The sequence below is a fragment of the Lepidothrix coronata genome, unplaced genomic scaffold (assembly GCF_001604755.1).
Source record: "Lepidothrix coronata isolate B3197 unplaced genomic scaffold, Lepidothrix_coronata-1.0 Scaffold107, whole genome shotgun sequence".
NCBI lineage: Eukaryota > Metazoa > Chordata > Aves > Passeriformes > Pipridae > Lepidothrix > Lepidothrix coronata.
This window is the reverse complement of record NW_016690287.1, coordinates 3,405,764-3,417,968: the sequence shown is the minus strand read 5'-3', so window position 1 is coordinate 3,417,968 and position 12,205 is coordinate 3,405,764. Positions and strand designations below refer to the sequence as shown.

General features: G+C 48.0%; 1 protein-coding gene across 1 annotated transcript in view; it reads left to right on the top strand.

Annotated features, from left to right (window-relative positions):
- Positions 1-164: 164 nt before the first annotated feature.
- CCND2 (cyclin D2) overlaps positions 165-12,205 on the top strand; it is a 32,521-nt gene continuing 20,480 nt past the window's right edge. Inside the window, exons 1-3 of the mRNA XM_017823984.1 lie at positions 165-359; positions 1,785-2,000; positions 4,758-4,917. Of these exons, the coding sequence (XP_017679473.1) occupies positions 165-359; positions 1,785-2,000; positions 4,758-4,917 (571 nt within the window). The remainder of the gene's footprint in view (positions 360-1,784; positions 2,001-4,757; positions 4,918-12,205) is intronic.

Here is a 12,205-nt window from a genome sequence, read left to right as displayed (position 1 = left end):
CACCCACCTACCCCTCCTCCTTTACCCCTCTCCTTTCCCCACCCCTTCCCCCCCCTCCAAAAAAGAAAAAAAAAAGAAAAAAAAAAAAAAAAAAAGAAAAAAAAAAAGAAAAAAAAAGAAAAAAACCTTTCCCATCAGAGAAAGAGGGAGATCTCTTTGGAAACATGGAGCTGCTGTGCTGCGAGGTGGACCCCATGAGGAGAGCTCTGCCCGACCCGAACTTGCTCTACGATGACCGCGTTTTGCACAACTTACTAACCATAGAGGAGAGGTATCTGCCCCAGTGCTCCTACTTCAAGTGCGTCCAGAAGGACATCCAGCCCTTCATGAGGAGGATGGTGGCCACTTGGATGCTGGAGGTTTGTACACCCTGGGAGCGGGGGGGAGGCAGAGCGACCCCGTCCCCTCTCCCCCTGCAGCCCCCTCGTCCCTCCGCTCGCCGTGGGGTTCCTTCTTGTTCCTTCTCCCCCGCTTCCTGAGCTCCCCCGGTGCGGGAAGGGGCGCGGGGGCACCAGCAGCCCGCGGGGGAAGTCGCCCCTTCCGGGGGGCTCCGTGGAGCGGGTGCAGGAGAGGGGAGGAAACGCGGCGTGCTGGGGATGGGGGTGGTGGTGGTAGTGGGTGAGTTGGAAAAGTCATTTGCAGTTAAAAAGCAAAGCCGCCTCCGGGAGCGCTTGAGTTCGAGGCATTCCTGGGAAAAGCGAGTTGCGCCCGGGGCAGGGCGAGGGTCGGGGGGTCCCCCCGCGTTTTGCCCGGCGAGGGTTCCATGCCCACGTATGCACTGGGTAGGACGTGCCTGTTCCTCGCCATGTTGCGCTGCATGCGGGCTTTGCTCGCCGGCGCCGAGCCCGGCTTCCCCCCTTTTCCTTTTCCAGGGGGTCGGGAATGCCTCCCCGGCCCCGCGGAGCGGGACCCCCGGGCAGTCGGGGTCCCGTCGGGCGGGCGCCGAGCCCCCCGTTCGCCCCGATGCCCCGGGCGGTGCTGCCGCGGGCCCAGAGCCCCGCAGCCCCGCCGCCCATCCTTTGCCCCTTCGCATCTCCTTCGGGGGGCACTTTTCCCTGTCCAGACCCCCCGGGTCGTAAAGACCAGACTCCCCGCTTGGTTTTCGTGTGAGATTTGTAGTTTTTCTCCGCGGCGCCGATTTTTGGTGAATTTTTGAAAGAATTTCGCCCCTCGCTCCGTGTGCTAAAAGGATCCAGGCGGCTCGGGTTCTCCCCACCCCACCTCGCCTTCGCTGCGTCTCTCCCGTCCTTTCCCCCCCACCGCGGGATCGGGGGCGCAGGGCTGGCGGACACCCCGCGGGGCAATTTTTGCAATTGTCGGAAACGATAGGGGAACGTTCCGGGATGCCGCCGGCCCCAAAACCGGGACCCCTGGGGATGTTTTGATATTTTTTATCGATTTTTTGAAAATATGACGAAATAAAAAAAGGAAAAAATTGGGTCGCAAAAAAAAAAAAAAAAGTCGGAGGCTGCTCGCTTGCTGCTGGATGGGGCTTTTCGGCTCTCCCACACAGTGTCTTGAATTCATTTCTTACTGAATGAACTAAAGGAATGTGAAAGCCGATTGACAGCCTTCCCAGCGTCTCCGGAGATCTCCCCCTCCCCCAAAATTTAGCTCCCCGGGAAACAAAAATAGCAGGAGCCAAAGCAAGGGAGGCAGTGGGTTTGTTTCGTGGGTTCATTCATTTATTTATTTTTTCCTTCTTGTCTCTTTCTCTCTTCCCATCCCTTCTATGTGCCCCCCCTCCGACCCCATCCATCCCTCCCCACGCTCCTCGCCTGCAGGTCTGCGAAGAGCAGAAGTGCGAAGAAGAAGTTTTCCCTCTGGCCATGAATTACTTGGACAGATTCTTAGCTGTGGTGCCCACTCGGAAGTGCCATCTGCAGCTGCTGGGGGCAGTGTGCATGTTCCTGGCCTCCAAGCTGAAAGAGACAATCCCCCTCACAGCCGAGAAGCTGTGCATATACACGGACAATTCCATCAAACCCCAAGAGCTGCTGGTAAGCAGCCCCCTTATCCCCTCCTCTTTGGCAGTGCCCGCATCGCTTCCCTGCCCTTCGCTGGCACCCATCACTTTGCCGCCCATCTCCTCCCTTTTTTTTTTTAAAAAAGAAAAAAACCCCACACTTTCCCCAGGTTTCTGAATGGCCAGAAAGCACTACAACACTCGGGGGGGTCAACCAGAGTGGCAGGGGGACACACACACGGGGACGTCCCCTGTCCTCTGAAGCTGCCTGGCCGTGCCATGCGGCGCTCAGACCTCCTTCCCGCCTCATGCGGGAAACCCTGGGGTTGCCAGGGTCGCCGTGGGGTGCTGTGGTTGCCGGGAGGATGTGTCCGTGTCCCGCTGTCCGTGTGTCCCGGGGTGTCCCGGGGTGTCCCGGGGGTGTCCCTCTGTCCCGTCCCGCGGGGACACCTCGCCGGGCGCACGTGCGCGGGGCGGGCGGCGCGGCGGCGCCACCTGGCGGCAGCAACGCGGCCGTGCCGGGAGCGGGCGGGGGCGGCTCCCTGAGGAATTCGGGGGGATCCGCCTTGGTGGGGACGTGGGAAGGGGTGGCTCCGGTGCCCCTCGCGGCGGGTGTTGCCTGCGGGCTATCGCCGAGGCCGGTGATATATGTGTGTGTGTGTAAATGTCATCTTCAGAGAGGGCGGACCGGCCTCTGCCCGGGGGTGCCCAGCAATGGGACAAGAGGCCACGGGCAGGAACTGATGCCCGGGAAGTTACAGCTGAACATGAGCAAGAACTTCTTTTCTGTCCAGTGACCGAGCACTGGAACAGATTGCCCAGAGAGGGTGTAGAATCTCCCTCGCTGGGGATATTCCAGAACCCTCTGGACGCAATCCTGTGCCATGTGCTCTGGGATGGCCCTGCTGGAGCAGGGAGATGGGACCAGATGCCCCACTGTGGTCCCTCCCAGCTTGACCCATCCTGTGTCTGTTAAACCATCCTGTCCCTGCTAATTCTCCATGGAGGGCTCAGCCCAGACACAGAGAAAGCAGAAACAAACTGAAAATTATTGAAGGGAATAGCTAATAATTTTTGAAGGGGATAACTAACATTTACCTGGTGGTGCAGGGGGTGCTGGGCATGCACAAGAGCCCCTTGGTGACATGGATGCTCTGTCACAGAGATGCAAGTAGCCATCCATCTGAATCCCAGGAGAATTTCTCCTATGAATCACTGAGAATTTAAAGAGATTCACATGGCCATCTGAATCCCAGGAGAATTTCTCCTCTGAATCACTGGGAATTCCCCCTGGGGAGGGGCTGGGAGCTCATGCTTCCTCAGAGTAAAGAGGCTTGCCCTGCAAAGGCTGCAAACTCATGGACATGCATTGTCCCCTTGGTAATATGGACTGGCAGAGGAGGTGCTGTGGTGCCCATAGGAGAATGATGTCCCTACTTTTTTGTAGGATTTAGGCATCCTACATGTGCATTTAGGCATGTGTTTTAATTGCTTCCCTGTATTCAGTTCTCTAGATTTACTGTTCCATGTCACATCAGAAATATTGGGAAGAGCAGTCTTTAGTTTACGTAATTGCCATTATGTTCAAACATTTTACAGGTTTTCTTGAGAAAGAAAAAAAAATCTCCACCTGGTTTTTGTGGCCTTTTGCTTATATGTGGATGTGAGACTTTTCAGGCTGTGGAGGGCTCTGTCATAATCCAGTAGGAATGTCCAGGGAAACGGCTGCAGGAATGGCATCGTGGGGTCCATGTTTATGGTCTCTCAGTAACGCTGGTTGATGTATCCTCAGCTGCAAAATTAAAGGACTGCTTTTTCAGCTTGCCAGCTCCACGAGCTCAGCTGGGGCTCCCCCACCACACCTGGCTCTGTCAGGGTCGTGCATCCTCGGGACGTAGGAATCAGCGCATGGAATTTAGTGAACACCAAATAGCTGGTAGATGAGACAACAAACGAGTTGGAGGCCTGAGCTTTGTTCACTCTGTGGGGCACTGAAAGGTGTTCAAAACTTAGTTTTAGTTTAGGTCTAGCCCTGCTTGAACCCTGGGGCTGGGTCTGGTGATTGGGCACCATTTCCACATGGAATCCCATTGTGGGGAATGGCCAGTAGTTACATACACGCCCAAGTTTTCCTTTGATTTTGCTGGGAGTTTTGGGTGTGCGAAGAATGTGGGAATGGATCCTGCATGATTTACTGGCAGATAATTTACACAGGCTACTTCTTGGCTGTGTTGTTTGCATTTCCTTCCTGCAAAGCCTGTCTTGAAGTAGTTTAAGCACCATCACATTTATCTGCAGGACATTTTGAATACAGTTTTGGGAGGGAATGCCGTCAAGCTAACTTCCCAGTTTTGAAAAAAAGGAATGTATATCTAGGTTATTTTTGTGCATGGCTATCCCTAGGGCTTTAAATGGCTATAAAGAAAGGACTATAGCCATTTAAAAGAAGTTACTAGGAAAGGACCACAGTGACCTTGGCAATATCTAATTGCAGGCTAAACTTTCTGGGTGGGCATTCAGCACTGGATGCAAAAAAAAAAAAAAAAAAGTAAAACCTTGGCAGGAGCTGCCAGATCTCATTATTTTCAGTAGAGCTTGACATTTCTGGTGTTTAAAGAAAAAAAAAGAATATAAAGTCAACAACTTCAAAGCAGTAGAGGCGTATGGAAAAAAAGGTTTGAGCAAAACCAATTTAGCAGTGATAAAGTTATAATCAGAGAAATAAGTGAACTAGGGTTGGTTTATTTGTTCAGTTTTGCTTATGGCTTTTCTTCTCTTCCTTCTGCTGCAGGAATGGGAGCTGGTGGTGCTAGGGAAGTTGAAGTGGAACCTTGCAGCCGTCACCCCTCATGATTTCATCGAACACATCCTAAGGAAGGTGCCTCTCCCTAAAGACAAGTTGCTTTTGATCCGGAAGCATGCGCAGACCTTCATTGCCCTTTGTGCAACAGGTAGGGCTGAGGGGCTCTGGGTGCTTGCTGTGAAGTTGAAAGGGCAGATTTGTTACTGGTGGTACATCATCCCCTCCATCCATACACGATGTGGGAGCAGCTTCTGAATCCCATGGGACTGTTGTGAATCAGGCCCCCATTTACGGTGTAAAACCAGAATTCCTGCAGTGGGGAGCTGTGGTTCAATTGCAGTCCTGCTCCTGCAGTGCTTGTGCAGTGAAGTCTGTAAGGCTGGGTTAGACCATACTGTTCTCTGCCCATTCACTGATTTTTTTTAAAGATTGTTTGTAAGGACAGATGTGGGACAACCAAAATACTGGAAGCTGTTATAGTACATTAGCCCAAAATATATTGGGCTAATGCATTGCATGAATGTGTTCTTAAATTTTTCACTAACTGGACTCTGTCCAGATAAAAGGTAAAAATGGTATCTTAACGTGTGTGATACTACCACATCCCTGAAACATAGGGAATGACAATTCAGAACGTAATGACTTTTTAAAAAAAAAAAAAATTTGGATTCTTTTTCTAACTTGACTCCCAAGAAAGCAGTGAAACAAATGTGTTTCATATGGAACATTACACTCACTACCTTTGTGTCGTATGGCTGAATACGGTTTCAGAAGGTTTAAATGAGGATCATTGCTTCTGTGGAAAAGAGGCTTTTTAATTTATACCTGTGTGCAAATCAGTTTTTGTTTGGTTGGTTTTTTTGGTGGTGGGCTTTTTGTCCCCTCAGTGAATTTTAGAATTTTCATCCAAAGGGTTAATGGTAAGACCATTTTTTGGAAGCCAGACCTGGAACAGATAGACAGCATGCAGTATTTTCCAGAGTTATTATCAAGTAGTGTATGGCTCAGTGTTTGAATTCAGTAGTTTGACCTATCTAGTCCTTTGTGATAGTAACTGTTCTGCTTGTGTGTTTGCACAGAGGAAAGGAAGACTGGGTGCAGCTTTTGGGTTTGAATGTCTGCTGCTGCTTCTTGGTATTTAATATGTAGTGACTGCTTTTAAAATGTAGGCCAGTTTTTCCTACCCCTGTCGGTCAGTTTTAGAGAATTGTATGTGGGCTGTCTTAGGGTAATTGATTTTCTGGTTACCATGATGCTCAAGCTTTCCCTCCTTTTCCCTCTGCTCCATGATACCTTTTCACACAAAAGCCCACAGGGCTCGATAGAAATATTGCTCAAATTCTGCAGGATCACTCTTGGTAATTTATCAGCCATTTCAGACTACTCAGCTTTATACTTTAGCATTAATATGTTCAATCAGCTTTGCCTTCTTTCTTTGCCTCCTTCCCTTACTCATAATTCATTCACACTGCCTTTCCCATGGGTATTTCTCTGGATCCTCACAACACCATCAGCCATCAACCTCCAACACATCTGCGTGTGGTCTTCCAAACCAGACCAGTCTTCCCTCTCCTTTGTTGCTTTCACTTCCTACAAGAGTGTTTTGGTTTGTATTTTTTTATCCAAGAGGACATTTTCTTGAGTGCCCTAGAATTTCATTATGCTTTAACTTTTCAAATTCTGGTCTATAATCCTTGCCCATGAAGTTTTCCATAAAACCAAACCATTGCAAGACTGGGGGCTGTGAAAGAGTCTCCAAAGTCTATGTTTTCTTTCCACTCTATGAATTCTCTGATAGTTAGCTCCATGCTTTAGTAGTCCTTTCACTGAGATCCAAATTTTCCATCCCTTAAGCCTAGTCATGCAGTTATCTCATGTGTTTCCCCCATGTGATCTGCCTCTCATGTTATATGTCTCCAATGCACGAACTGAAGTCCTTTATGTAGAGTTTAAAGAGGCAGCAAATTGAGATTACAAATGAAAGATATAATTCTGTGTACAGAGCTTCCCAAAAGTCAGGGCACTGTGGTGCTGGCTGTAGGTTTTCTTTTCTTCTCATCCCATTTTCCACAGACCACTGTGTTGGCATTTAGTTTTGAGGAGGATCCCCAACCCTTTGCCATTTTGAAAGCAGAGGTCTTACCCAAGCCCTCACTCCCACATTCTCAGTTTACCAGCGAACTCCTACCCCCATTTCCATTGTAGAAATGTTGTAACTAATGTATTTCCCTTTCACTGCCACTCTTTGAAGAAAAGCCCTTTCTCATCAGACTTCCTTCCAGATCCAGTTGTCATTTCCTTTTCTTGTCCTGTTTGTTGCAGAGCTCTCACCAGCTGTTCTGTTTGTTCTTTCTCTTTCTCCCTCAAACCTGCTGCTCTCCACCAGCTTGGGTTAAGCCTGGTTTTTCATTTCCCCATTTGTGTTCTGTCAGCAGTATGACCTCCTTTGACGTGTGGCTGGCTCTTCCCTTGCTCCCTCCATGTGTGGTTGACTCTTTACTGTTCCCAGACCTGACCTTGCTGCCTGGCTCACAGCTCTGGTCTGGAGCACAACAGTGAATCCTGATTCATCTCAGCACAGCTTTCTCTGCTGTCAAGTACTTTTTCTTTAGTGTATCGCGCAAAATCTGGCATATTTTGAACTTTATTCCTCTAGCCTGAGTTCTTCTTCACTGCCTGCTCCATTTTAATCTCCCAGCAAAAACATTATACCCGAAATTCCCAAGTGTTCCCTGCCTGTACAGAGCCGGCTGTGATCTCAGTCCTGCAACACTTTGTGTCAGCAAACAGAGAGGGAAGCAACCATGAACAGTTACTGGGTGTTCTGCTGGATGTGTAGGATCGCTTTGATACTCATCTCTATTCTCCTTTCCCTGTGAACCTCCCTCAAAAGGAGATGATAACTCAGTTCTTCTGTGTATTCCCTTCAGTCATATTTGATCATTTTGGCATTCTTTCCCTTTCTCTGCCTTTATTTTGAACCCAGTTCCTGAAACAAGCTGCCTGGATATAAACCCACAGCCTCTCCCCAGCCCTTGCAGTGATTAATGATTCACATGAGCATGACCGAAACTGGAATGTATTCCTCTTTGCCCTTGGTCCCATCTGAACACATGGCTGCTGAGCAAGACAGAAGCTTGTTCCCTGAATAATAAGTTTTCTCTTTCTGCTGCCCTGCACTTGCAATGGTCTCCATGAGAAGGGGGCGTAAGCAGCATCCACCCCCAGCCCAGGTGGTGCTGCCAGTGCCATGGCTGTGCAAACAGGGAGCTGCCATTGGGAGCGAGCTGATCTATTGGCTGGGAATTGCCCGTGTATAAGGACAACTTTCTTCCAGCTACCTTGCTCACTGCACAGTAAGACTGTGTAGATTGACATTATGCTCAGGCATAGCCTGGTCTGTCACCTTGTCATTCGTTTTCTCCTCCCACTGGTGGCTCCTTGTGCAAGGTAAAATCTCCCTCAGGAGACTTCTGAAATTTAAAGGCATTGAGAGGCTGCATTTGGAGCCTTTGTCCTTACAATATGGCTTGGCAAAAGTGATGCCTGCTGCTTCTTTCTTACAAGGAGAGACTGCAGGAGCTGAGCCTGTTTAGTTTAGACAAGAGAAGACTGGGAGAGGAGCTGATCAATCCATAGAATTTTATATCTCAAAGGTAGATGCCAAGAGGATGGTGTCAGACTCTCTTCAGTAGTTGCCAGTGACAAGATGAGCAATGACCATGAACTAAAACACAACGAGTTCCACCTCAGCATGAGGAAGAACTTCTTTACACTGAGGGTGGCAGAGCACTGGAACAGCTGCCCGGGGAGGTAGTGGAGTCTTTGGAGACATTCCAACCCCACCTGGACACATTCCTGTGTCACCTGCTCCAGGTGACCCTGCCTTGACAGGGAGTTGGACTGGATGATCTCCAGAGGTCCATTCTAACCCTAACAGTTCTGTGATTCTGTGATTCTTCAGGGTGGGAGGATCCTGTTTAAGCCCAATAGAGATGTCCTTCTTTTGCTCACTGGGATCATGTTGCTTTTCCACTTTGCCCACACCTCCATCTGTCCATTGCTTGCACCCTTCATTCCCCGTCTGACTCTTTGCACAGCGCTCCACAGTTTGGAAATGTTTTTTCAGGGGTTGACTGTGTGCCTGTTCTGTGCTCCAAGCCAGGGGGTCACTCCTGGAGGAGTGGGAGAGGGCAGTGGTTACAGGGGTGTGTGTGGAACATGCCACACTGCTGCTGGAAAGAGAACCATGCATTGTTTCTTGATTTCAGAGTGCCCTTCATTTCTTCTTCTCTCATCCTGTTCAGAGTCACAGATGCACAGCTGCTTCCTGGTGTTCCACTCTCTTCTTGGAGGCTGCACATGCCACTGCTTTGGTGCTTTGGTGCTTCTGTGTGAGGGCCTGGAAGGGGCTGATGTGTTTTGGGGAAGGACAGCCTGTGCATGTCAGAGTTTCAAGAAGAAGAACTGCCTGTTTCTGAACATGAGCTGTAATGGAGAGACTCATCTCAGTGAGGAGCTTTGCAGGGTTTTCGTTGAGTGGAGTGCAAAACTTGGAAGGAAAAATCTTTGCAGACTTGCAGGGACAGAAGGCAACTTGTGTAAAACCCTGGACTCAGCCCTTTGCATGGTCTGTTCTCTGAATCCTACAGCGAGTAGGATGTTCTCATCATGGCTGCAGTGCAGCACCTCAGACCAGTGGCTTTCAGAGCCTGTGTCAGTGAAGGGTCTAAGAAAGAGTAGGAAAATTTCAGCTTTAAGTCAGTTTTGTACAGTGTGCCAAACCTCTGCCCACTGTCTCTGGGACATTAATCATCTGCACTTGAAAGCTGAGAAGCCTTTTCTTTAACTTCTGGGCCAAGTCCTGTGTCCTTCACAGAAGTTCTGTGAAAGTCAGTGGGAGTGTTGTCTGAGCAAAGACTGCAAGATGAGGCCCACAACCCTAGCAGTGATCTGGAGTGTAACCACACAGAATGCTTTGTAACATGAAGAGGTGTGTTTGGTCCTCAGGACTCCTGCTGGGCAAGCCTTCTGTGCATCACCTTCTCATCCAGTGTAAGCTACCAGGCTCTGCCCCTGAAAGTGTGATACGAGTTTTATCTGGGACATGTTCTTTGCAGAGGGAAAGAAAGAAGTCTGCAGAGGCTTCATTGTGTGAATTAATCTCTTTGAAAATGAAATGCATGTTGCAAAGGGGCAGTGTTTGCACAAATACTTCTTGCATGGCAGAGGGAAGAATAATCCAGATGAATTTATTGCTATACAAAAGAAGGCTCTTGCTTGTTCCAGGGAGGGGCAGCTCCTATCAGTATATTGAGCCTTCCAGACAAATGGAGCCACAAGAATCAAGGAATTGCCATCAACAGGTAATCAGGGCCTGGGCAATGTTTCATGACCAGTCAAGTCTGGGAAGATGAGGTAGAAGGAAAGGAAGCAAGAGAGCCTGTGCTGAGACAAGCTGGCATTATTTCAGAGCTGCCAGATAAGTTACCCTCTTTCCTACCAGCTGCAGGTCTGACCTTTGGGTGCTTTGAGCACTAACATCATCCTGATCCTTGGTTGGGCTTTCCTAAGGAAGGTGTAGAATAAGGGAAAATAATGACCAGTGCAAAGAGTTGTTCAGGAGTAGTATTTACAATCAGTTACTGAGCATATTGTGATGACTGCGCATATTACATAGGCTGGAATGCTGGAAGTGCATTTGGATCAAAACAGGCAAGAATTAAATTCACTACTACCACTGTTTCCCTTATACCTTTCCTTATAAGCTTAGATGGTTAAATATAGATCCATGCTTGTCTTCATAGTACAGTCATTGGTTGGGGGAGGTTTGAGGCTGGTTGTGACCATTATCTTTAGATTGTTTTAAAAAGTCAAGTATATAAATACTTCTTCTCCTGATGGAGGTAACATACCCTTTTTTTCTGTCTTTTTTTCCCTTACCTTCCCTAAGACAACAGTTTCCAATTCTGTAGTTGCAAGTCCGAAAATAAACCTCTATCAAACTATAGAGATGAAAACCAGCTGCTCAAAAAAACGACCAGCAGCCAGAGCAGCAACCAGGGTCTTTTTAAGAAGAGTTCCCCACCTGGCTTTGACACACCAAGAACATTCAGCCTGGATATTTAGTCACTTGTTTCTAAGGTCCTTTAGGAAACACGTGATACTGAAATGGGAATGGGATGGTGTCTTGTGTTTATTGGCTGGGAATAGAAAGTAAAGCAAGTCCTGCCTTCTAAAAACCCAGTGTCTTCCCTTGAAGTGTTCGTGTGCTCAGATTCTTGTACACTACGCATTGTGACAACACTCCTCGAACTTATAACAAGACTCTTTTGTACTTTCCCATGGAATGGCATAATCACAGAATCAGTTAGGTTGGAAAAAACCTCTGAGACCATCGAGTCCAACCTATAAACCTATAAATCACAGCAAAGTTAGAATCAGAGCCATGCCTTTGATGCAGGCTCTGGATGCCCAATAACCAAGATCTGGAAGAAGGATTTAGCCCACAGCCTTGCTTCAGGTGTTCAGGAAGAAGTGCTTTGGATAAAATTCCATCTGTAGTTCAGGGTTCATCATCCACAACAAGAATTTGAAGTCATTTGAAATTTCAGCTTTACATGTTTAGGTCCTCTGTCTCCACCTTTTATTTATTTTTTTATTTTTTTTTTTTTTAAATCTCAGGGCAAATTTTTTACTTAGTTCTGGGAGGGAGAGTTTTACCTGGGTGAAAACCGAGTGAGGATGGTGGGCCTTGGCTTGTTGCCATGGGGGAAGTGGAGATAGAGGTTTGTAATTGAAAATAGCATGTAAAAAGCTTGTTTTGAATTTCTCAGTGGAATCTAAGAGACTGTGAGGGCGGTTCTGCATCCCCTCAGATACGGTACTTAATATTTATGCTTTCACTGCACCTTGACAAACACTTCACGTAGTTATTGCTTTGCTTGAATATGGAAATATGTTAATTATGGCCTTTATTCTGCTGCCTGCTCTTTTCCTCAGCCTTTTCTATTCAACCCTCTAGGTGGCCCAGCACAATGTGGCTCCTTTTCTTTCAGTGAGCTCTTTCCACACTAATAGGGTCCAGGGTGATGTGGAGAACCATGTGCACAAAATTGGTGCACCACCCCCCATTCCTTTGTGGGCATGTCAGGTTAAATTCATATCAGCAGGAGGGTCACTGCCATGATTTTCAATAGCTCAAGATGAGGTGATGACTCCAGACAATGGTGCCACACTCTCCAGTTGGAGACACTTGCCTCACCAGTTGCAGTAGTTAATTAATATGCTAAAAATAGAAGCCAGTGATACAAATCGCTGCCTGTTGTACAACAAAGACTGGGCATGTGTAGCTTTGATAGCCAAGTTTATGGTGCTTGTTATGGAGGGAAGTTAGTTTAGAGCTAGAGGCGATGTAAGACTTTCTGGATGCTGAG